We start from the raw sequence: 24,880 nt of genomic DNA on the forward strand, positions 1-24,880 counted from the left end.
GGGCCAAAACAAGCCTTGGCACGGGAAACTCCTGACCACAACTGGGGAAACGGGTCTCTTTGGCCAGTTTCCAGAAGATCCGGCATCTGCTTGGCTTTGCCGTGCTGGACACAGGCTCACAGGGATGAAGACGACCTGCGAGTCCCTTGCCAGGCCTCCAGGGCGAGAGAAGGTCCACAGCCGTTGGGATGCTCCAAGTATTTCACCAAGAGCTTGGCTCTTTGGCTTCATCTTCCTCTTCCCTCTTCTCCTCTCCGCGTGGTGGAACCTACCTCCCATTCCCTTCTATCTCCTTATCTCCCCCTTTCCTCCAAAGACTTACAGCCGCCCGTGGCGGCCGCCACGGCCAAGATCCGCGGGAACCCCATGGAAACGGCGTCACCTCTGCTCGCTGGGGTGGTTGTTTCCACCTCTTACTTCGATGTAGCTGCCCTGTAACTTTCTGACCTGAAATCAGCGCTAATCTCTGACGTGTTTAGACCGCAGGTGGTCCATCGGGGCAGTCAGTATCTCATTGACAGCCGAAACCGAGGAGTATCTGAGCCAAAACCGTGGTACCAGAGTGCTGCTTTTTCTATTAAAGACGGTTGGTTGGTTCCTCCCACGCTGTTCCCTGCGTGGTTGGGTTGGAGGTGCACTAATAACGTCCTGGCCGTGAACCGGCGGTCGTGGTGGTGAGGGTCATGTCACACAGAGTTTCTGAACGGGTAGATGGTCCAGAGAAGGTTTATCTAGGATTTGGATAGAGAAGTGAGAATATCACTGCTGCTTCTTGACCAAATTCCAGTTTGTGGCTACTTCTATTTGCCACCGTGGCCACCCTAGACCTTAAAGGGGTCTCTGGCAAGCCCAGGCGCCTTCCCCGCGGGGATCTCCCCATCTCCCGGGCACCAGCTGACAAGGTGACGGCACCATCCCATCTAGCGAGGGTCACCTAGCCCAAAACAGGAGGACTTGGCGGTCCAACCACAGCCCTTACAGGTGTAGACACGGAGATACCGCAACAGCAGGAGCGTCGGCAGTGCCACACCAACGGTGTCGCGCTGAGGCCACCCCACTTCCCCGAGGACCACGGTGAGATGAAGATGGGACGGTCGCTGGCTGATGGTGACGAGGGTGGAGGCTCAGCTCAGAGCTGATCCAGGGACAGGGAAAGAAGGTAAAGGAGGTGCCTGGGGACCACGTTTCCGTGATGGAAAGGACCATGAGAAGAGGGATGCACGGGAGCCACGTGGCGAATGCCAAGCCCATTCCCTGGGCTTGCAATAATACACGTTATTTAGTAAATAGGGTCATGTTTTACTCTAAAACATATATACAGGCATTTCCCCCGCCCCGTCCTTGCTGACTCCGACGTGGAACACAAAGATCCTGCACCTCCCAAACGCCAGCGGCTGTTTCTTCCGTGCTTTTCCTTCTAGATCTAGGAAGGTCTGAACTTTTTCTCCATCCCGTCTCTTTTTTTTCCCCAGGAATTCAATGTTTTTTCTCCTCTGCGTCACCGCTGATGCTCAGTGGGGCTGAGCACGGGGCAGCGTTGTCCTCCGTCAAGACGTCGTGATGGATCGAAAGAGCCGAGTTCTCCGGGATGCTTTTCCCACGCTGCCGGCGTTTGCTGAGTCCATCCGCTCCATGCACTCGCTGGTGCACCATAAGGTTGGATTTCCTACCGAACCTCTTCCCGCACTCGGCGCAGGGGTAGGGCTTCTCCCCGGTGTGGGTTCGCCGATGCGCGATGAGGTCCGTGCTCTGCCCGAAGCTCTTCCCACACTCGTGGCACTTGTAGGGCTTCTCGCCCGCGTGCTGCCGTTGATGCCGCACGAGGCTGGAGCTGTTGCTGAAGACCTTCCCGCACTCGGGGCACTTGTAGGGTTTTTCCCCCGTATGGAAGCGCTGGTGGGCAACGAGGTCCCCGCTCAGCCCGAAGCTCTTCCCGCACTCGGGACACTGGTAGGGTCTCTCCCCCGTGTGCAACCGCTCGTGCCGCACGAGCGTGGAGCGACCCTTGAAGCGTTTCCCGCACTCGGAGCAGCGGTAGGGCTTTTCGCCGGTGTGGGTCCTTTGGTGGACAACCAGATCTGCCCTGTGGCCAAAGTTCTTCCCGCACTCTTGGCACGGGAAGGGCTTCTCACCCGTGTGCCGCCTCTGGTGGGTAAAAAGGTTCGACCGATGGTTGAAGCTCTTCCCGCACTCGGAGCAAGCAAAGGGTTTCTCCCCGGTGTGGATTCTCTGATGGACCGTAAGGTCCGATTTGCGGGTGAACCTCTTCTCGCACTCGTGACACTTGTAGGGCTTCTCCCCCGTGTGCAGCGTCTCGTGCCTGACGAGGGTCGACCGGTCTTTGAACCGTTTCTCGCACCTGGGGCACTTGTAGACTTTTTCCCTCGCGTGCAATTCCTGGTGCAGAGCGAGCTTCTCCCTCTGCCCGAACCTCTTCCCGCACTGGCAGCATCTAAACGCTCTGTCCCCCGCGTGCGTTCGCTGGTGCTCGAGGAAATCCGGGTTGTTCCCGAAGCTTTTCCCGCACTTCCAGCACCTCAACGTCTTTTTCTCGGCGTGCAGCCGCTGGTGCTTGGCAAGGTTCGACCTGTCGCTGAAGAACTTCTCGCACCCGCAGCACTTGTAAGGCTTTTCCCCGGTGTGCGTCCTTCGGTGCATGATGAGGTTCGCGCTCTGCCTGAAGCTTTTCCCGCACTCGGTGCAGATATATTTCTTTTCTCGGGCGAGGGCTCTGCACGGGGCGGTGGGTTCCTCCAGGATTTTGCGGTTTCCTTCATGGTGCGCGAAGGTGCTCGCGTCCTTCCCTGGGCGTCCTTGCAGCCCGTGGGCCTTTGCGCCCGCTTTTCTCTGCCGAAAACTCCCAGAGAAACTTCCTTCTGAGTTTACGGATGACGGGCTGTTCGTTTCGGGGCGTTCCTGCCGGGGACTCTTCTCATTCCCGCTCTCCATCCCGTGTCCTGCGGGGTTAGAAGTCATAACATCACTTCTGAGCGGAAACGCGGCACGGCAAAAAGGGGAAAAGACGGAGGACAAAGATGGGAGCCCGGGGTGCAGCTCGCACCTCTGCGAGGGTCTCCCGGGGTCTCCGGCTGCTCCCTCGGTTGAGGCTCGCCTTCACCTGCTCCTTCCCATCGCTCCATCCCCTCGGCTCGGTCTGGCTCCGGAGCGGCCGACGGAAGCGAGCAGTGTCGCTGTCGCCCTTGGGAGGGAAAAAACTGCTTGTCTGAGGGGAGAGGAAAAGACAAAATACGCGATAAATCCTTCTCACGCCTGAGATGCCGCCGCGTTTTAACTCTCCGCACCCACCGGAGAAATGGCACCGCGGACGATTAAGCCGTGGATCTGCCACAGCGGCAGGAAACCCCGGAATAACTCAAGGCAGAGCCGACGCCGTCGCTTCGCTCAGCGCCGGTTGACCATCTCCAAGGATGGCGACAGCCCCCCCCCCGCACCCCAATAATCGGGGGGGTCTCCCCGCCCCCACCGTCATTATTTATTTTTCCCCGTGGTGTAATTTGCCCTGGGTGAAGTGGGGGGGGGTCCATCACCTCTGCAACCCCCCCACTGTTGCAAAAAGTGATGTCCCCCCCCTTTGCCTTCTCTCCAGCTGCAAAACCCCCATAAGAATCCATCCCCCCCCCCCAAAAAAAAAAAAAACACCAAAACACTAAAAAACCCCAAAACCACCCTGGAAAGGGGTTAATTTTTTTTGCAAGGGGAACTTTCCCAGCTCTAGGCCGAGCCCCCCCGCGCCCCCCCCCTCCCCGCTACCTGCGGCCGCCCCGCACCGAGCGGTGCCCCGACAGCTCCGGCTCCGCCCCGCCCGCACCGGCGACCGCCCCTTCCTGTCCGCCGCTCCCCCGGGCGCCTGGGTCCCCCCCCGGACACTTGGGTCCCCCCCCCGGGATGCCTGTGTGTCCCCCCCCCCGGGCGCCTGGGTCCCCCCCCCGACGGCTGGGTCCCCCCTCAGACACTTGGGTGCCCCCCCGGACACTTGGGTGCCCCCCCCAGACGCCTGGGTCCCCCCCCCCAGACCCCTGGGTCCCCCTCCCAGCATGGCCCCCCCGGGGTCTCCGGGGGTGGTTTTTAGAGGGGTTGGTGGCCCCCCCACCCACGACTGCGTGTGACCTCAGCGGGTCCCCTCCTGGGTGACCCTCCTGCCATCACGGAGCATCTACGGGTGGGGGGGCTCCCCCCATCCTCTGGCTGTGACCGGGTGGGGACACCGCTACGACGTCACCGCATCGCTCGGATCCCCCCCCCCAAAATCCTCCAAGCCCACCGCGGGGTCACCGGCCTGGTTCTGCCGGAGGAGCGCCGGGCTCTGTCCCGACCCCAGATGTTCCCCCGCCCCATGGGCTGCCCTCCCGCCTTCTCCCCGCCACTGCCGCGTCCTCCCAGTAAATCCCAACGGCCCCAGCACGGAGCTCCCACTGGTGTTTCCCGTGGTGGGGTGCGTACCCCACCCACGGCACGAGCACGGACCACCGTCCTCCCGCCAGCAGCAGCCATGACCCAGCGCACGCCGGCCAAGGAAAGAACCGGGTTATTTATTGACCGCTTGGTAGAAATTGCCCCTGAGGGTTTCCTCTGGGGACACCGATGCTTTCACGGCGTGATCCTTTCACTGAAATCTCACCGTTTCCCCTCGGAGCGGGTGGAGCAGACGCTCGCTCCGCTCCCCAACAGCAGAGACCTTTGTTTTTCGCCAGCGTTAAAAACACCGACGCCTTCCGGAGGGAAAACGCTCTAATATTCCTCTAGCGATATAAAATTTCCTTATATTTTTATCATAGGCGCAAATACCTGATAGGAAAATAAAAAATATCTCCTTAGGAACAACCAACCCAGGAGTTTTAAAGTCAAGGTTCAACGCGTCGAGGCTGGACGTGCGGCGGACGCTGGGACAGGAGCGGGGACCTCGTCTCAGCCAACTGTAAGACCCAGAACAGCAAGATGTTGAAAACAAGAGGGTGACAGGCGGGCTTTCGCCAGGGAGCAGAGGTTCGGATGCCGCTGCCAGAGGAGCAAAACGAAGCCTATTACGCGATCTACGCCGTAACGTGAGGAATTAGGAGGAATCGGCCTTTCTCCGTCACTGGCGAACCCACGCTGTAGCGTTTAACTCCGTTCTTCCCCCGTGTGGTCTCCGATACACGCCAAAAAAAAAAGGTTTGATCTCACCCGGGCAGATGGCCCACGCTGCTCTCCTTTCTTCTCGTCTTGCCTGATCTTGGTGCCGTGCCGTGCTGTGCCAAGGCAAGCCAAGACAAGCCAAGACAAGCCAAGGCAAGCCAAGGCAAGGCAAGGCAAGGCAAGGCAAGGCAAGGCAAGGCAAGGCAAGGCAAGCCGAGCTAAACCAAGCCGAGCCAAGCCAAGCCAAGGCAAGGCAAGCCGAGCCAAGCCAAGCCAAGCCAAGCCAAGGCAAGGCAAGCCAAGGCAAGGCAAGGCAAGGCAAGGCAAGCCGAGCTAAACCAAGCCAAGGCAAGCCAAGCCAAGGCAAGCCGAGCCAAGCCAAGCCAAGGCAAGCCAAGCCAAGGCAAGGCAAGCCAAGCCAAGCCAAGGCAAGGCAAGGCAAGCCAAGCCAAGCCAAGCCAAGCCAAGCCAAGCCATTTCTCCTCTTCCAGGCACTTGGGAGTTGTTTCTTCTGTGCGTCATCTCTGCCGGTCAAGGAGGCTCGATGTCTCCTCAAGGGGCTTTGCACACTCGGAGCACGGGGATGAGCCGACTCCGGCAGCACCGGCGACAGAGTCATCCTCCGAGCTCTTCCCACATTTTGAGCATTCTCCAGTTCTCCGTCCTCTGTGTCCCCGCTGATGGACGATGAGGCTGGATTTCCTGGTGAACCTCTTCCCGCACTCGGCGCAGGGATAGGGCTTCTCCCCGGTGTGGGTCCGCTGGTGGGCGATGAGGTCCGAGCTCTGCCCAAAGCTCTTCCCGCAGTCATGGCACTTGTAGGGCTTCTCCCCTGAATGCCATTTCTGGTGTTTAACAAGGCTGGATTTATTGCAGAAGAACTTCCCGCACTCGGAGCAGTGGTAGGGCTTCTCGCCCGTGTGGAAGCGCTGGTGGGTGATAAGGTCCCCGCTCTGTCCAAAGCTCTTCCCGCACTCGGAGCACTCGTAGGGTTTCTCCCCCGTGTGCAACCGCTCGTGCCTGAAGAGTCCGTACCTTCCCCGGAAGGATTTTTCGCACTGGGAGCACTGGTAGGGCTTCTCCTCGGTGTGCGTTCGCTGATGGATGGTGAGCTCCGATCTCCGGGCGAAGGTTTTCCCACACTCGTGGCAGGTGAAGGGTTTCTCCCCCGTGTGTACAATCTGATGGGTGAAGAGGTTGGACCGTTGGCTGAACCTCTTCCCGCACTCGGAGCACTCGAAGGGTTTCTCCCCCGTGTGAATCCGCTGATGGACGATGATGTCCGAGCTGCGGGTGAACCTCTTTCCGCACTCCAGACACTTGTAGGGCTTCTCTCCCGTGTGCACTCTCTCGTGCCTGATGAGGGTGGACCTGTCCTTGAAGAACTTCTCGCACGTCGAGCACTGGTAGGGCTTTTCCGCCATGTGGCTTTTCTGATGGGAGCTAAGGTCCGAGCTCTTCCCAAACTCCTTTCCGCACTCCTGGCATTTGAAGGTCTTTCCTCCTCTGTGCAACCTCTGATGGCAAATGAGCTCTGACCTGTCCTGGAAGCGTTTCTTGCAATGGGAACATTCGTAGAGACTTTCTTCTGCAAAGAGCTGCCGATCTCCCTTGCCATGGGTGAATTCATCCATCTGCTCCGTACCCGGGCATCCCTCCATCCCCCGGTCGCTCTCACAAGCTCTCCCGCCGTTATTCCCTTCGGATTTTACCACTGTTTCACCCGCTTCGGCTCCATCAGGACACCCCTGCTCCACGCAGCATCCTTCACCCTCCCTCTGCATCCCGTCTCCTGCAGGGTTAGATGGAGACGGAGTTACGTTTTGCCCCGGGATGGGACGGTACCCGACACGGCGGCCGCTGTTTCCAGGGACTGGCGAGGCGTCGTGGGAGGGAGGATGACCGCGGAGGGATGACTTCCAAAGGACCACCCCCCCGGTACGATCCTCGCCCGTTGGCGGGGTGAAAGGAAGGCGATGCCTGGCGGCTCCTCTCCCACACTCCGATTTCTCACCTGCACGGCTGCGCCCGGGGCCGCCCATGTCCTCTCTCCCCGTGGGACCAGGTGCCGCCGTCTCCCCCCCTTCTTCCATCCAGAGGCTGGTTTGGGGCTGGAAAACCCTGTTTTGGGGGAGGGGGGTGGACGCCACCGTCAGCGCTCCCTTTCCAGGAGCGCTACGGCCAAATCGCGGGTGGGACACCCACTCTTTCCTGGGCGGGGGGGATTATTCTCCACCACCCTCTCGACTGCGATGGGGTCTCCCCCCACCCAAAAATCCCGTAGCCCCTGAGCGACTCTTTATCCTCTCCTTGGGGCGAGCGACGCCGCGGGGCTGGGGGATGCGGGCCCCGGGGATGCTCAGCCCGCAGCAGACGCGGCCGCTCGGCGTTGCTGGCCGGCTTGCTGTGCCGAGGCACAGGAAAAAGCCAGGGGGGAGGCGGGGGGGGCAGAGTTCCGGCTGTGCTGAGGCTGTTGGGGAGATGCCTGTGCTTATTTACCAGCGCCCTTCATCCCCGGCTGCTCTCCGTCCCTTGGCCGCAGATGGGAGAGGGGATGAGGGCGGGCAAGATGCACCCCTGCAAAAGGAAAAATATTTGGGGGGGGGGTGGGGGTGGAAGGAGGGTAAAGGCTCTTCTGCCGCCTCGCTGCGGCGCGGGTGCGAAGAGAGAGGCCCGCGCCAGGGCTCCGGGCTTTTGTTCACAAATAAACCGCACGGCGTTCCCCGTGACCCTGGGGTTTCTGGAAGCGATGAGGATTCCCTGTCCCAAACGTCTTGAGGCTTGGACCGAGGTACGATGGCAGCTGGCTGCAGCCCCAGCCCGCAGCATGGCCTTGCCTGCCCCAATCCGGCTGGAAATGAGCCCATTTCTTTCACTTCTCTCCCGGGAGCGTGCCGGCAAGCGTAGGCTGGACCAAAAGCATCCCTGCACCCCTTTTGCTCAGGCTCCAACGACTCAGCGGGGCTCCAAGGGGGGGTCGGACGCCGGCCCTTCCCTCTGAGCGCTGCACGGCTCCCTTGCACCCATCGCTGCGCGCCCGCAGCTTTAATAACCGGCTCATTTCCCACCACCCCCCCAACCTCCGGGGTGCACATCCCACTCAGCACCTGCACCCTCTCCCCCGCAGCACCCGGTCAGGGGCTGCCCGTGGGACCTGGAGCAGAGGTTTGCAGGGCAGTGCCGTGCAGCGGGGCGGAAGCGCAGGGCGATGCAGCGGGGTGCGGAGCAGAGAGCGCTGAGCCAGCTGACGTGGTCCCCGCACTGGGAAAAGCCCTTAGCTCTTGCAGAATGGTGAGCTTGCCTCTCCGGGGGGGACCCAGAGCCCCCCACGGTGCTTCGAACCCCTTTCACGCCACCAGCACCCTACCCGCACCCCGGGACCCTGAGAATGGGTCTTGCTATTAAAAACCGGCCCCGGGTAGCCCTGACACCCGGCACGCCCGGGCCAGCAGCATCCCGCCCCGCAGCCCCCCGTTCCGTGCCAAAGCCCCGCGCAGCAGCAGCGGGACCGGAGATGGGAAACGGCGGCGTGAAACGGCCCCGGGCCGGGAAATCCCTTCTGGGCGCGGAAGTTTCCTCCCCTCTGCACCCACAGCCGCTCCGGCAAAAAGCGCAGAGCCGCAGAATCACGGCGGTGGGGAAAGGCCACTCAGACCATCGAGTCCAACCACCAGCCAACACCACCCTGCCCACGAAACCGCGTCCCACAGTGCCACGTCCACACGACCCTCGACACCTCAGAAAGGCGCTTTCGTGCCCGGAGCCAGACCCCTAAACTAAGCGCAGAGCCGCAGCCGCCTTCCCCCAGCGCCCGCCGGAAAGGGAATTCCCTCCGTCAAAGTCCGGGCGGCGCAGGAGAGGGTTGCGCGGCGCGGGAGAAGAGGGTTGCGCGGCGCAGGAGAAGAGGGTTGCGCGGTGCGGGAGAGGGTTGCGCGGCACGGAAGAAGACGGATGTGCTGTGCAGGAGAGCATTGCGTGATGCAGAAGAGGGTTGCGCAGATGGGAGGAGAGCGTTGCACTGCTCGTAAGAGGGTTACGTGGCGCAGGAGAGGGGTGCACGGCCCAGAAGAAGAGGGTTGTGCGGCGCAGAAGGATGCTGCGAGAGCCGGGGCGGCCCAGGACACGGGGTGCCGGCAAAGCGTGGGGCTCCCCGGCCCGAAGCGCTGCTACGGCTCCGCTGCAAGAGCCCCTGACCGGCGGCAAGGAACAAGGACAAGAAGCCGCCCAGAACCGCTGCGGCCAGACTCCAGGGTCGCCTGCAAACCTTTATTGACCCCAGCCCTGCCGCGCCTGGGCAGGACGCGCTGCGGGCCGGAGCAAGGAGAGCCCAAAGCCGCCGCTCGGCGCCCGGAAGGCGTCCACACAGCCCAGGCCAGCCAAGAAAGGGCGTCTGCGAGGCCGCGCGTCATCCCCGGGCAGCCCCTGGGGGAAGGGGAGCCTGTTCCAAATCCCCATCTCCGGCTGGTCCTGGCGCTCTCCTGAGCGGGTACGATGCTCCCAGCTGGTAAAAAGCCGAGCTGCCGTCAGAGGTTGGGCACGCACATGGGGTACGTGGGGACGTGCCGGGGGACATGGTCCTGGGGAGCCACCTGCGCCCCAAACAGGAGCTGGAGAAGCCGTTGGAGCTGGGGCCGGAGAGCCGGAGCCCCCGATCGTGGAGCTGGAGGGGACGTGCCGGCAGGTGGGGTGGCCTCGGGGTGCTCCTGCACCCGGGGAGGGCTGCGATGGGTCCGAATTCCTGTGGATCCCAGCTCCACGGGCACGATGGAGCTGTGGGATGGCGGGGACAGGCTCTGGGATTTGCTCCAGCCCCACTGTTGGAGGGGCTCTGCCCCACAGCGCTCCCCATGTGAGACCCCACGTGCTTCCCTTCTCCAGGACGTGCTTCCCTTCTCCAGGATGTCAGGAGCGCCGTGAGCTGGTACGTCCCATCCTGGGCATTCTCACCATGGGGTGGGATGCGGGTGGGCTCCCGGAGAGGTCCGAGAGGGACCCCCGGGTGGGGAGAGGCAGGGCGGTGGGCACCGCGCTGCGGGGAAAGGTTTGGGGAAGGCAGGAGCTGCTGCGCGGGGTGAAAATACCCCACCTGAGTCCAGCGTCTCCGCTGGATCCCGCACGCCCACGCTCATCTGGTCCTGGGGAAGCCCAAAAATGGGCAGGGAGCGCTCCTCCAGATGTGGTCTCCCCCCGCCCCGTTCCCCGCAAGGCTCCAGATGTGGCACCAGGGCCACGCTGTAGTACTACACTGTGCTCTGGATGTATCAGGTGCTCCTCCAGATGTGCGCTCACCCTTCTGCTGCTCCAGATGTGCTCCCACCCACCTGGACCCGGGCAGGGTTGCAGCTGCGCTGCTGGTGGGGATGTCCCCACGGAGCTGAGGGCAGGAAAAGCCTCCAGAGCTCCGATAACAGCAAAGTTTCACTTCCCAAGCGGGCGACGTCCCTGCCGGACTTTGGCCCATCCTGCCCTTCCCCGGACATCGACCTGGAAGATGAAAGGGAGCTGCCAGGAGGAGCGATGGCAGCTCAGCAACGCCGGAAGATGACTTTCTGCTCCTTTTGCCAGGAGCCTTTCAAGACCCTGCTGACCTTCACGGGGTGCAAGCATCACATCTGTGGCTCTTGCAGCAGCTGGCTCTGCGTGGGCGCAGCTGGACGATGCCCTCGGTGCTGCCTGCTCCCTCCGGCAGGGAAGGACGGCAAGGACAAGGGGCAGATGGATGGAGACAAGGCTGGGAACGGCCGGCAGAACCCCTCAAGCAGCTTTGCCAAGAGCACCAGGAAGCCCTGGAGAGGTTCTGCGTGGAGGACCAAAGCCCCGTCTGCCGGCACTGCGCCGAGTCGCAGGCTCACCGTGCCCACGCTACCGTTCCCCTTGAGGAGGCTGCCGCGGAGTACAAGGTACGGAGGGTGCTGCCCGCACCAGCACCCAGGAGGACCAGACCTTGCCGAGGTCTCGCAGCCGTGGATGCTCGCGGGGATGAGTGGGGAGGCTGCGGTGGCGGTTGGGCTCAGCAAATTCACCACCACTGCTTCAAGGGAGATGGGTTTGCACGCCTAAGCGGCCAGGTGACGGCATTACGGCGAGGTAATGACGCGGTGGGTGATGTAAGGTGGTCCATCAACACTTTCAGGCACTGGTTTCTCCAGGCAAAGCCCCCTTCGGTGTCTGCAAAGCTGGGGGTGTGCCCAGCTGACACGCACAAGGTTTCTCTTGCGTTTGTAACTCTCGCCACGTCCTCGCGGATACGGTCTCGTCCTTCCCTCACCACGTTTGCTTCCCCCGCCGCAGACGAAGCTGGAGGCAGCTGTAAAACTCCTGCAGCAGCAGAAGGCGGAAGCGTGGCGCTTGAAATCCCAGGAGGAAGAGAAGCTGGCTGAGTGGAAGGCAAGTATCGCCCTTTCCGAGCAGTTTCGCTTTGTCCCACAGGATTTCGGAGGGGTCTGGCACATGCCGCGGTTTCAGGCGCTTGCTCGGGCGCGGGTCGGCTGTGGCAGGAGGAGATGCTGACATGCTGCTGCGGCAGCACAAAGGGCTGGGTCCTCGCAAAGCCTCCGGACTTCACAGCCCCTCTGTTTGCCGTTAGCAATACGATACGGTAACACCTCGTTACACACGGTGGGAAGGTGCCCTTCCTCCCCCCCAGCTGTAACACCCAGCGGGAGGTGGCTCACCGTGACCACGAGAACTTGAATCCCAGTCCAAGGGCAACCAGGGCATAATTTGGTCCTTGAACGGACTTGATTACGGCTCGGATACACACCAGCGGGAGCAGCCGTGGTGCTGCCATCCGGGCATGGACAGCGGCTGTGATGACTCTGAGCCGCGATGGGGACTGCTCCGGCTCTGCCACCATCCCCAACCATGATTCCAAAAAGCTCATCCCACCGCTCCGACCCCCGTGTCCTCCTCTGACCCATGTTTCTCTGGGGTGTTTATGGGAAGCTCCGCACAGCAGCTGCCCATCTGTAGGTTAGCAGGAGAGAAGCTCTGCAGAGATGCGAGGACAAAGCCCAGGAGCAGTTGTCCCCAATCCACGCTGTGTCTCTTCGGCGTCTTTCTTTGCAACGTGCCATGAGTAACCACCTCCCTGAGCTCCCAATGAGTTTCCACCACCATTTCCCACCTTTTTCCCCTTTCTTTCCTTCCCCTTGCAAAGAATAAAACTTCCAGAGAGAGCGAGAAGATCAACAAGGAGTTTGAGAAGCTGCACAGCTTCTTGGACGAGGAGGAGGAGGAGCTCCAGCGGAGGCTGAAGCGGGAGACGAAGGACACGGCCACCAAGCTACGCAGCAACGTCGCCCAGATGACCAAGCAGAGCCAGGCACTGGATGACCTCATCGATGAGATCAACAAGAGGTGCCAGCAGCCAGCTTTGGGGCTGCTGAAGGTGAGAACCCTCCTTGGATTGACCACACCAGCTTTGGGGAGGGGTTACCGCTACCTTCACACGTGCCGCTCCTACAGCTCCCAGGACCTGCTTTTTGCAGCGACTGCCGACACCAAATTCCCCTCATTTTTAGCAAGACCCAAGCCCAAAAGGCCCTTAGTCATTTATGCAATGACTGTCCGGCAGCGTGGCTGGTGGAGGAAGAGGACGGACCCTCAAAGAGCAAAGCTGCGGCTTTTTGGGTTTCCATAACCATGTTTTTCCTATTTTCCTGCAGAGGAAAAGTTGGAAAATGGGATGCTTGTAGTTCAGGATAGGCTGAAGGCAAGGTTATAGCCTGTAAATAATCGGAATATTCTCCTAAGGAAAACGCAGAGTGTAAATCCCTCTTTTTTGCCTGATTTTTGTTCCTTTCCAGGACATGGAAAGCTTGCTGAACAGGTACCGTATCTTCCCCCAGGGTTCCCTGCAGGAGGGTTTGGAAGCAGCAGGTGAGTCACCGCTTCCCTGTCATTCTTCCCAGGAGCGAAACTATCCGGGCGCTGAAACCGGCAGCTCTTCCCACCGAGCTGCGGGGCGCGTATGATGTTCCCACCGGCGGCATTTTTCAGTTTCTAAACCGATTTAAAGGTGAGCGAGTGCGGGTGTAATACGGAGCCCATCCGTCTGCAGCGCCGGGGGGGTTCAGCACCCATCGCTTTTGGAAGGAGGTGCGCTGGCACCTTCTCCATCCCTCAGCCGGCTGTTGTCCCACCCGGAGGTTTCAGAGGTGGGTTTCATGAGCAGGTGTCCCACGTAGAGGAGGGGGACCCAGTTAGAGTCTCTGTCAATAGGGAGGTTGGGTGAAAGCTCAACCACCCAAGAGTGTCCGCAGGAGGAGACGTCTCTCATCGGGGAGCACCCTGCTCAGACTGATGACTGATTACGACGTTGGCGCTCAATTAAACATCTCAGCTCAGAAGACCTCAGAAAAACCAGGCTTGGAGGCACCTTCTCAGGGCGTAGCGAAGGCCAGCAGCTCCCAAAGCGGAGTGCGATCGTCTGGGTCTCCACACCTTGCGGTCCTGGAAGTAGGCGCTGGGCAGCAGATAGCACCGTCCCACCCTAGTTCTGACCTTCTTCTGCTCTTCCTTCCAGTGGACGTGACCTTGGACCCCACCTCTGCGCACCCCAGCCTCCTCCTGTCCGAGGACGGCAGGAGCGTGAGTCACGGGGGTGCACGGCAGGACCTGCCGGACCACCCCGAGAGGTTTGACCCGTACGTCTTCGTGCTGGGATCTCCAAGGATCGCGTCCGGAAGGTGCTACTGGGAGGTGGAGGTGGGAGACAAGACCGAGTGGGATATCGGGGTGTGCAGGGAGGCTGTGAAGAGGAAGGGGAAAGGTCCTCTCTCCCCACTGGCGGGCTTCTGGAGGATGTGGTTGAGGAACAGCAACCAGTACAAGGTCCTGCTCACCCACCCCATCACCCTTTCCGTCCGAGCAAAGCCCAGGAGAGTGGGGATCTACCTGGATTACAAAGGCGGGGAAGTGACCTTCTACAACGCCACCGACCAGACCCACCTCTACACCTACAGCGGGGTCTTCGCCGGTGTCCTGCGACCCTTCTTCAGCCCCGGCTTGTCCCAGGGAGGGAGCAACACCGAGCCCCTCGTGGTCCGCCCGGCCGCCGAGCAGGGATAAGGGCAGCTGGCTGCCCGGCCCCACCTCCAAATCCTGGGGGACTCGCCTCGGGTCCCCACGCTGGGGAGGTTTTGGGGTCAGAGCAGTTGCATGTCCCTAAAATAGGATGACAACCAAGCCACGGCAGAAAATAATGGGGTTTTTTTCCCCCCCTTATGAAACTCCTTTTTTTTGTTCCTGGGGGTGTCGATGTGATTTTAATTCACTGGTATTTAGAAAAAAAACAACCCACAGGTGTTTGGGACAAGTCTCCCTAAACATCCACCATCCTGTCTTGGAAATTCCAGGTCTTTTTTATTGCTTTAAAAAAAAAAAAAAAAAGGCTGCCGGGGTTTTTGCGTAAGTCGGGGGAGCGAAGCTGAGCAGAAAAATTGGGGAAGAGACCAAAACCAGGCGGTTCTGGGAACCGTCCCCAAGCTCCCTCCTTGGCGTCACCCACCCAGAGCTCCGTCCTTTGGCTCCCACAGGGACGAGGAGCCGCGCACGACCCCCGGGGCGGCAGGACAGGGCTGAGACCCCCTTCCCGACCCCCTTCGAAACACCCCGTTACGAATTTTGCAGAATTCCCAAATTCTTTTCCGAACTGCTCTGCGTAACAAACCCAATTTTTCCCCCCGGGGTCGCGTCACCCTGGGGCTGAGACCCCCCTCCCGCCCCCCTTTAAAAAGCCCCATTGGGAATTTTGCAGAATTCCCCAATTTTTTTCCTTCTTCCCTGACAAAACCAGCCCATTTTCCTTCCAGCAGGGTAGCGTGGCCGAGCGGTCTAAGGCGCTGGATTAAGGCTCCAGTCTCTTCGGGGGCGTGGGTTCGAATCCCACCGCTGCCAGGTCCCTTTTGGGCTCGGCGGGGAGCACAGCTGGAGCGTGGCCCTGGTGCCACATCTGGAGCCTTGCGGGGAACGGGGCGGGGGGAGACCACATCTGGAGGAGCGCTCCCTGCCCACTTTTGGGCTTCCCCAGGACCAGATGAGCGTGGGCGTGCGGGATCCAGCGGAGACGCTGGACTCAGGTGGGGTATTTTCACCCCGCGCAGCAGCTCCTGCCTTCCCCAAACCTTTCCCCGCAGCGCGGTGCCCACCGCCCTGCCTCTCCCCACCCGGGGGTCCCTCTCGGACCTCTCCGGGAGCCCACCCGCATCCCACCCCATGGTGAGGATGCCCAGGATGGGACATACCTGCACACGGCGCTCCTGACATCCTGGAGAAGGGAAGCACGTCCTGGAGAAGGGAAGCACGTCCTGGAGAAGGGAAGCACGTGGGGTCCCACATGGGGAGCGCTGTGGGGCAAAGCCCCCCCAACAGCGGGGCTGGAGCAAATCCCAGAGCCTGTCCCCGCCATCCCACAGCTCCATCGTGCCCGTGGAGCTGGGATCCACAGGAATTCGGACCCATCTCAGCCCTCCCCGGGTGCAGGAGCACCCCGAGGCCACCCCACCTGCCGGCATGTCCCCTCCAGCTCCACGATCGGGGGCTCCGGCTCTCCGGCCCCAGCTCCAACGGCTTCTCCAGCTCCTGTTTGGGGCGCAGGTGGTCCCCAGGACCATGTCCCCCGGCACGTCCCCACGTACCCCATGTGCGCGCTCAACCTCCGATGGCAGCTCGGCTTTTTGCCAGCTGGGAGCATCGTACCCGCTCAGGAGAGCGCCAGGACCAGCCGGAGATGTGGGGCAGAGGAGCCACGGGGTTCTCCCCCTCTCCATCTCTCTCCTCCAGCTTTCCCGACTGTGAGCAATCGAATCACCATCCCGCACTCCCGGAAACCCAGTTCCACTTTATTGCGCCTCATTTTAAAGCGGGTTCCCGCAAACAAGCCCAGCCGGATTCATCGTGGTGTATTTTGAAGGCGGCAGCATAAAAAAAACAGACGAGAGACAGCGAGCACGAGGGGGAAATCGGGGAAGGAAACGTGTGTTTGGAAAACGCTGTATCCCATAAAAGCAGATGATCTGAACAGACCAAACCTCGGGGGGGACGGAGACCCCTCGGTTTCAGGATGGGCCTTCTCTTAAAATATTTAAATGTTTTTGAAGGTGGGAAGCTAAAAAGAGGCTTTTTAGCTTCTAAAGGCGGACCTAGATGTTCTCCTCCGGCGGGTCCCCCACGCAGGAGCCAAGCCGAGCCAGGTCCCCAAACCCCACAGCCCTCCGTCCCGCCGGGGCATCGGCATCCCCAGGGTTGGGGACGGAGCAGCCACCGCCATCCCCCGGCACCGTGCCGCGACCCACCGCCGCACGCCTGGTCCGGAGAGCGTCCTCCGCCATTGCGTGTCTTTGGAGGAAGGGTGAAAATTCCGCTGAAATGCATTTCTGGGGGTGGATGGGGGCGTGGAAGGGGGTACCCAACCACCCATCCATCCAACCGTCCATCCGTCTGTCTGTCCGTCCGTCCGCCCGTGGCTGAGGTGGACACCCAAAGGCACCTCGAAGGGGTCGGGCGAAAGAAGTCATTGATCGGGACCCACCAGCAGCTCCTTGCGGAGATGCGTCCGCAGATGCTTCATGAGGGATGAGCTGGACATGAAGCACTTGGTGCATTTAGTGCATTTATAAGGTTTCTCGCCGGTGTGGATCCTTTGGTGGATGATGAGGGTGGAGCTGGCCCGGAAGCTCTTCTCGCAGTACGAGCACTGGTAGGGTTTCTCACCCGTATGGATACGCTGGTGCCTACGGAGGGTGGTGCCTTCCCGAAAAGCTTTCCCGCAGTCGGAGCAGACGTAGGGCCTGGGTCCGATGTGGCTCTTCTGGTGGAGGAGGAGGGCCGAGTGGACGGTGAAGCCCATCCCGCAGTCGGAGCACTGGTAGGGTTTCTTGACCAAGTGCTTTTTGCAGTGTCGCTTGAAAGAGGAGCTTTCAAAGAAGGCTTCCCCGCAGTCGGAGCACGGAAACGGGGGCTGGCGCCTGTGGGTCCGGAGGTGGGCTACAAAGGCTGAGTTTTTTGGGAAGGTTTCCCCGCACTCGGAGCACTTATAGGTCCCCTCCTCCATATGAGTCTTGCGATGCTTGCTGAGCGATTTCTTGGCCATGAAGCTTTTCCCGCAGTCGGGGCACTCGTAGGGTCTCTCCCCGGTGTGGATTCGGCGGTGGATGACGAGGGCGGCCTTGGAAGTCAGCTTCTTCCCGCAGTCGGGGCAGGCGAAGACCGCACCTTCCGTGTGGCTCTTGCGATGCTTGTTGAGGGACTTGTTGGCCATGAAGGTTTTCCCGCAGTCGGGGCACTGGTAGGGCCTCTCCCCGGTGTGTATCCGCCGGTGAATGGTGAGAGCCGAGTTGGAGGTGAGGCTCTTCCCACAGTCGGAGCAGCGGTACGCCCCGTTCTCCAGGTGGAGCTTGCGATGCTTTTTGAGGGTCTTGGTGGAAGCGAAGCGTTTCTCGCAGCTGGGGCATTTGTAGGGCTTCTCCTGGCAGTGGGTCTTCTGATGGTCCTTCAGGGTGGAGCTGCACGTGAAGCTTCTCCGGCAGCTGGAGCAGGTGAATTTCTCCCCGAGATGGACCCTCTGGTGCCGGTTGAGGGATGAACCCCGGCTGAAGCTCTTCCCGCACTTGCCGCAGGCGTGCCGGTGCTGCCCTGGCCGCACCCCCGAGGGGCTCTTGGCGTTAGGCTTTTTCCCGTTGTGGCTGGAAGAAGCCGATCTCCGTCCCGAGTGGTTCTTGTGGTGCTCGTAGCCCAGGGAGACGCCACCTTTGGGCTTCCTCGCCGACCCGCCGCGCGCCTCGCCGTCTTCCTCCTGGGAACTGTCCTCCTCCGTCTCGCTCGTCCACCATTCCTCCGCTGGGAAAAGAGAAAGGAGAAAAAAAGAGAAAGGGAAACCCCCTCTCCCTCTGCCCTGAACGTGTCGGGGAGGGTGCTGGAGGGGGGATGGAGAGAAGCGCCACGAAACGTGGCCGATTTCATCCACGAAAAGTGGTCGCTTTCATCCACGAAACGGGGTGGGATTCAATCCACGAAATGCGGTTACTTTCATCCATGAAACGCGGTCGCTTTCAGCCACAAAAGAGTTGATTTCATCCAAGAAACATGGCTGATTTCATCCACAAAACATGGTGGGTTTCATCCACGAAACGTGGTGACTTTCATCCACAAAATGTGGTTGATTTCATCCAAGAAACGTGGTTGACTTCATCCACAAAATGCGGTTACTTTCATCCACAAAACATCGTTGCTTTCATGCATGAAATCTGGTGGATTTCATCCACAAAATGTGGTTGATTTTACCCAAGAAACGTGGCTGCTTTCAGCCACGAAACGTGGTTACTTTCATCCATGAAACATGGTTGACTTGATCCACAAAACGTGGTTGACTTCATCCACAAAACGTGGTTGACTTCATCCATGAAACATCGTTGCTTTCATGCATGAAATCTGGTGGATTTCATCCACAAAATGTGGTTGATTTCAATTTCATCCACGAAACGTGGTTGATTTCACCCAAGAAACGTGGTTACTTTCATCCATGAAGCACAGTTGATTTCCTCCACAAATCTGGTGGATTTCATCCACGAAACGTGGTCACTTTTCACCCAAGAAACACGGTTGATTTCATCCACGAAACGTGGACGCTTTCCGCCACGAAACGTGGCTGCTTTCCTCCCTCCGTCCCACCTGGCCACGCTGACCCAGAAGCAGCCGCATCCTTCTGCCAGGAGGTGCGTCGGCACCTCCGTCTGCCGACACCCAAGGGGGTCCTCCCGCCCCTGCACCCCCCCATTCCCAGTTACGCCAGTTTCCGGCAGGATCCCGCTTGCCGGAGGCGCGGAGCGGCGCCTGGCATCTCCCTTGTCGGGGTGGAAAGCGAGTCCCTTACCTGAGTGGGAGGAGTGGGAGCCGGAGGAGCTGCCGGCATCTCGGCCGTTCCTCCACCCTTTCCTTCTCCGCGCCCACAGCCGCAAGAGGGGTCTGGCTGCTTCCTCCTCCTCCTCCTCCTCCTCGGAGCTGGGGATGTCGGGGATCCACACCTCCTCCCCTCGCTCCGGCCGAGCCAGGAGCTCGGGGTTATACGCGGGGAAACCTGCTGAGGCGGAGAGCGGTGGGTTATTGGGTGGGGGACAACCCTCCGTGATGCCGCGTCACGGGCGACGCGGCGTCGCAGACCATAGAAGCCATCCCGCTTCAAGAAGAGAAGGAGCATCCCGGGGGTCTCCGGGAGCAACACCGGGAGTAAAACCAGGCACGCCGGCTGCGCGGCTTGGAGGCATCTCGCCCGCGTGACCCCGATTTTCCTTTGAGGAAAAAAACCCCGTTTTTTGGACGAGCCGCGCTCCCAAATTAAGGGAAATCAGCCGCTTGGGGCCATCGGACACCCACGCCGCGGAAAGGGCGCTGGAGCCGGAGTCGGTGAGGGAGGAGACGACGCTGGCGGACCCAGCTGCGCGCGACAGCGTGGCTGGTGGTTTTTATCCACTTTTACCGAATTGTTGCCGCGGATTATCTCCCGGCGGGAGCAGCCCGGCGTGCCCAAGGGCGGCACGGTCTCCTGGTGGGCACCGTCCAGAAAAATCAGCAGTAACCGGGAAGGTTGAGCTGAAGGGTTAAGTGCCGACGGTGCCCGGTCCCAAAGTGAAACGGGATGGGAAAAGAGCAAGAGGGACCCTAAAAAACCATCGGGAGACGTGTGGTGGGGTGCGATTAAGGTCCCTTTTCGGGTGGCCAGGAGCTGTCGGGAGAGGGCGCGGCCGGACATCCCTCCAGCAGATCCTCCAGGAGATCTGACATCCCTCCAGGAGATCCCATGTGCCTCCAGCAGATCCCATGTCCCTCCAGCAGATCCCTCCAGGACATCCGACGTCCCACCAGCAGATCCCACATCCCTCCAGCAGATCCCACGTCCCTCCAACAGATCCCGTGTCCCTCCAGCAGATCCCACCAGCAGATCCCATGTCCCTCCAGCTCACGCCACGTCCCTCCAGCAGATCCCACCAGCAGATCCCACATCCCTCCAGAAGATCCCACCAGCAGATCCCATGTCCCTCCAGCAGATCCACGTCCCTCCAGCAGATCCCTCCAGCAGATCCCACGTCCCTCCAGCTGATCCACGTCCCTCCAGCCGAACCCACCAGCAGATCCCACATCCCTCCAGCTGATCCCACATCCCTCCAGCTGATCCCACATCCCTCCAGCTGATCCCACGTCCCTCCAGCTGATCCCACCAGCAGATCCCACATTCCTCCAGCAGATCCCACATCCCTCCAGCAGGGAGCAGGGATTTATCCCCGGAATCGAGGTGGAAGAGCAAGGACAAGCAATTCTCTCGAAGGGGACGGAGCGTGGAAGCCCGCCACGGCTCTCCGCCGCAAGACACCGCGATCAAGAGAAACGGGAGAAAAAGCAGGATTTCTCTTAAAAGGAGCCGTGCCGGTGGGAAGCGGGATCCGCTGGGAAAGGCCCCCGGGGAATGGGGGTGCCGGGGGGGCTGGATGGGTCCTCCGCCCCCCACGGCCCACGAAAAGGCACCGGGGAGACCACGCGGGTGCCCCACGGACCGTGGGGGTCTCTACCTGCTGGGGGGCGGCGGGAGAGTGGCCACGGCGGCGGCGCGGTGGTGGCGGTGGTGGCGGTGGCGGTGACGGTCACCTCCTGGAGAGCTTCGGGCACCTGAGGGGGAAGGAGTCGCGTGGGCAGAATTCGGGAGGCGAAACGCCAAAAGCCGAGTAGGGAGCGACAGGGGAGGGAGGGGGATCCGGGGGGAAAAAACAGGGAAAAACCCGAAGGACCAAAATAAAAGATCCCAGAGCAGGAAGGAAAAAGGAAAAAAAACCAAAGAACTAAAATAAAACCACGACGTTCCGAAGGAAAATTTAAAAAGCGGGGGAGAGCTGAAGTTTTTAGAAAACCATGAACTGAAATAAAAACAAAAGGAGAAATAAAAGGCCAAGCAAGAACTAAAATTAACAAACCGAAGTAAGAAATAAAATAAAAAAGCAAGCGAGAAATGAAATTAGAAAAAAACAAGTAAGAAATAAAATAAAAAAAACAAAGTGGGAAATTAAATTAGAAAAAAACAAGTAAGAAATAAAATAAAAAAGCAAGCGAGAAATGAAATTAGAAAAAAACAAGTAAGAAATAAGATAAAAAAGCAAGCAAGAAATGAAATTAGAAAAAAAGTAAGAAATAAAATAAAAAGCAAGTGAGAAAAAAAATTAGAAAAAAAAACAGGTAAGAAATAAAATCAAAAACCCAAAGTGGGAAATGAAATTAGAAAAAAAACAAGTAAGAAATAAAATAAAAAAGCAAGCAAGAAATGAAATTAGAAAAAAACAAGTAAGAAATAAGATAAAAAAGCAAGCAAGAAATGAAATTAGAAAAAAAGTAAGAAATAAAATTAAAAAGCAAGTGAGAAAAAAAATTAGAAAAAAACAGGTAAGAAATAAAATCAAAAACCCAAAGTGGAAATGAAATTAGAAAAAAACAAGATAAAATAAAAAAGCAAGCAAGAAATGAAATTAGGAAAAAACAGGTAAGGAAAAAAATAAAAAACCCAAAGTGAGATATAAAATCAAAAAGAAGAAAGTGAGAAATAAAGGTAAAAAAACAGGTAAGAAGTAAAATTAGGAAAAGGCAAAGAAGCACAATTTAAAAGGTGAGAAGTAAAATTAGAAAAAAGAAAGTAAGAAATAAAATTTTAAAAAACGGAGGAAGGAATAAAATAAAAACAAGTGAGAAATAAAATTAGAAAAAAGGAAGTAAGAAATAAAATTAAAAAAAACGAAGGAAGGAATAAAATAAAAAACAAGTGAGAAATAAAATAAGAAAAAAGGAAGTAAGAAACGCGATTTAAAAAGTGAGAAATAAAATTGAAAATCCCGAGTAAGAAATAAAATGAGGAAAAAAGAAGAAATGAAATTAAACCCCCCGAAGTAAGAAATGAGGTGGAAGAGCGGAAGGAAGAGGGAGCGCTGAGACATCCCGGTGGGAAATAGACGGACGAGACGGGAGATGGAGCTCCAAAAGCCGAAGTGAAGAGAAACGCAAAATCCGAAGCAGAAACGCGGTCCCAAAGGTGAGAAATAAAGTTTAAAAGACCGCGTGAGGAATGAAACAACCGCAGCTGAGAAATGAACCCCACACCCCGAGAGAGGACGTTGAAACACCCCCAAGTGCGGGGAGACCCCCGGGAAGAGGAGCGGGGCTGAGCCCCCACCCCCCACTGCCCCCATCACCCCCCACTGCCCCCCATCACCCCCATCGCCCCCCCTTGCCCCCCACTGCCCCCCACTGCCCCCATTGCCCCCATCACCCCCCATCACCCTCCATCACCCCCCACTGCCCCATCGCTCCCCATCACCCCCCATCACCCCCCACTGCCCCCCATCACCCCCATCGCCCCCCATTGCCCCCCATTGCCCCCACTGCCCCCATCACCCCCCACTGCCCCCATTGCCCCCCACTGCCCCCATTGCCCCCATCACCCCTCCTTGCCCCCCCTTGCCCCCACAGCCCCCATTGCCCCCCATTGCCCCCACTGCCCCCCATCACCGCCCACTGCCCCCCATTGCCCCCATTGCCCCCCATTGCCCCCACTGCCCCCAGCCCCCCATTGCCCCCATTGCCCCCCATCACCCCCCACTGCCCCCAGCCCCCCATTGTCCCCACTGCCCCCACGGCCCCCCAGCCCCCCCAGCCCCCCATTGCCCCCATTGCCCCCACTGCCCCCACGGCCCCCCAGCCCCCCCAGCCCCCCATTGCCCCCATTGCCCCCCCAGCCCCCCATTGCCCCATTGCCCCCCATTGCCCCCACTGCCCCCATCACCCCCCATCGCCCCCCACTGCCCCCCCATGCCCCACCTGGGCCGGCTCCGGCGCGGCCATGGTCGGGCTCAGCGCCCGCAGCCCCCCGCGCTCCGGGGGGGCCCCGAGCAGCCCCTGCACCGGGGGCGGGGTGGAGCCGACCCCGCCCCCCCCGGCCCCCGCCCCCCCGCCCCTCCCCCCCTTCGCCCCCTTTCCCCATTCCCCCTTTCCCCCCCTTTAGCCACCTTTTTCCCCCCTTTTCCCCCCCTTTTTTCCAGCTTTTTACCCCTTTTTCCCCTTTTTCCCACCTTTTTACCCCCTTTCCCCCTTTTTTCCAGCTTTTTAACCCTTTTTCCCCCTTTTTTCCCCTTCCCCCCTTTTCTCCCCCTTTATCCCCCACTTTTTACACTTTTGCTCCACTTTTTCCCCTTTCCCCCCTTTTTCCCCCTTTTCCCCCTTTTCCCCTTTTTCCCCACTTTTTACCCCTTTCCCCCTTTTTCCCCACTTTTTACCCCTTTCCCCTTTATCCCCCACTTTTCACCCTTTTCACCCTTTTTTCCCCTTTTTTCCCCTTCCCCCCTTTTCCCCCTTTCCCCCCTTTTCTCCCCTTTATCCCCCACTTTTTACCCTTTTGCTCCTTCTTTTTGCCCCTTTTTTCCCCCTTTTCCACCTTTTTCCCATTCCCCCCCCCTTTTCCCTCTTTTTTCCCCCTTATCCCCCACTTTTTACCCTTTTCCCCCTTTTTTCCCACTTTTTACCCCTTTTCCCCCCTTTTTACCCCTTTTCCCCCACTTTTTACCCTTTTGCTCCCCCTTTTTACCCCTTTTCCCCTTTTTTCCCAATTTTTACCCCTTTTTCCCCCTTTTCTCCCCCTTTACCCCCCACTTGTTACCCTTTTTACCAGCCACCGGAGCTCCCCAGGCCAGCTGCTCCGGACTGGTTGCCCACAGTCCGGACTGGTTGCCCACCATCTGGACTGGTTGCCCACGGTCCAGAATGGTTGCCCACGGTCCAGACTGGTTGCCCACGGTCCAGACTGGTTGCCCACTGTCTGGACTGGTTGCCCACAGTCCGGACTGGTTGCCCACCATCCAGACTGGTTGCCCACCGTCGTCCGGACTGGTTGCCCACAATCTGGACTAGTTGCCCACCGCCCAGACTGGTTGCCCACGGTCCGGACCGGTTGCCCACCATCTGGACTGGTTGCCCACGGTCCAGAATGGTTGCCCACGGTCCAGACTGGTTGCCCACGGTCCAGACTGGTTGCCCACTGTCTGGACTGGTTGCCCACAGTCCGGACTGGTTGCCCACCATCCAGACTGGTTGCCCACCGTCGTCCGGACTGGTTGCCCACAATCTGGACTAGTTGCCCACCGCCCAGACTGGTTGCCCACAGTCCGGACTGGTTGCCCACCATCTGGACTGGTTGCCCACGGTCCAGAATGGTTGCCCACGGTCCAGACTGGTTGCCCACTGTCTGGACTGGTTGCCCACAGTCCGGACTGGTTGCCCACCATCCAGACTGGTTGCCCACCGTCATCCGGACTGGTTGCCCACAATCTGGACTAGTTGCCCACCGCCCAGACTGGTTGCCCACGGTCCGGACCGGTTGCCCACTGGCCGGACCGGTTGCCCCCCGCCGGAGGGGAGCGGTTTGGGGGGGCCGGGGCAGGACGGGGTGAGGTGGGACCCCCCTGCGGGGGGTCTGGAGGGGAGGGGGCACCTCCGGGGGTCCGGGGCCAAAGGGGGAATTCCAAACGGGCCAATTCCAAACGGGCCAATTCCAGGCGCCGTCTCCTCATCCCTGGAAAACCTCCTCCTCCTCCTCCCCGCGGGAGGAAGGAATCCCGCTTATCTCCCGGCTCTCCCGGACCACCCCCAGGTGCCAACTGCCCTTTCTTCCCCAAATCACCCTCTGATGCATCCCAAATTCCGCCGGGAAGTCTCCCAG

The 24,880-nt window shown here is 59.4% G+C and overlaps 2 protein-coding genes and 1 non-coding gene across 3 annotated transcripts; 2 read left to right on the forward strand and 1 right to left on the reverse strand.

Moving 5' to 3' along the window:
* Nucleotides 1–1,423: 1,423 nt before the first annotated feature.
* On the reverse strand, nt 1,424–24,469 carry LOC104260052 (zinc finger protein 585A-like). The gene is made up of 6 exons (XM_059833098.1): nt 24,038–24,469; nt 20,700–20,796; nt 19,010–19,213; nt 16,684–17,976; nt 5,801–6,640; nt 1,424–2,720 (listed from the first exon to the last, which is right to left on the reverse strand). The coding sequence occupies exons 1-6, from the start codon at nt 24,467–24,469 to the stop codon at nt 1,477–1,479; spliced, it is 4,110 nt and encodes a 1,369-aa protein (XP_059689081.1). The 3' UTR covers nt 1,424–1,476.
* On the forward strand, nt 10,794–14,208 carry LOC104256207 (E3 ubiquitin-protein ligase TRIM39-like). Its single transcript, XM_059833099.1, has 6 exons — nt 10,794–11,036; nt 11,428–11,523; nt 12,296–12,526; nt 12,945–12,967; nt 13,050–13,156; nt 13,481–14,208. Exons 1-6 carry the CDS (start codon nt 10,794–10,796, stop codon nt 14,206–14,208), a joined length of 1,428 nt encoding a protein of 475 aa, XP_059689082.1.
* On the forward strand, nt 14,955–15,036 carry TRNAL-AAG (transfer RNA leucine (anticodon AAG)). Its single transcript has one exon. It is a non-coding gene; the product is annotated as a tRNA-Leu (tRNA).
* Nucleotides 24,470–24,880: the final 411 nt, after the last annotated feature.

This window comes from Gavia stellata, chromosome 39, assembly GCF_030936135.1.
Source record: "Gavia stellata isolate bGavSte3 chromosome 39, bGavSte3.hap2, whole genome shotgun sequence".
Lineage (NCBI taxonomy): Eukaryota > Metazoa > Chordata > Aves > Gaviiformes > Gaviidae > Gavia > Gavia stellata.

Excerpts from the sequence above, each read along its gene's own strand:
- LOC104260052 (XM_059833098.1), bottom strand. The coding sequence starts at position 24,469 with ATGACGGTGGGCAACCAGTCTGGATGGTGGGCAACCAGTCCGGACTGT. Across the intron at positions 17,977-19,009 it reads CTCCCACTCCTCCCACTCAG|CGGAGGAATGGTGGACGAGC; the intron begins GTAAGGGACTCG and ends CTCTTTTCCCAG. Across the intron at positions 2,721-5,800 it reads CCATCAGCGGGGACACAGAG|GAGAAAAGAAATATATCTGC; the intron begins GACGGAGAACTG and ends GAGCCCTCGCCC.
- LOC104256207 (XM_059833099.1), top strand. The coding sequence starts at position 10,794 with ATGCCCTCGGTGCTGCCTGCTCCCTCCGGCAGGGAAGGACGGCAAGGA. Across the intron at positions 12,968-13,049 it reads ATGGAAAGCTTGCTGAACAG|GAGCGAAACTATCCGGGCGC; the intron begins GTACCGTATCTT and ends CATTCTTCCCAG. Across the intron at positions 13,157-13,480 it reads GTTTCTAAACCGATTTAAAG|CTCAGAAGACCTCAGAAAAA; the intron begins GTGAGCGAGTGC and ends TAAACATCTCAG.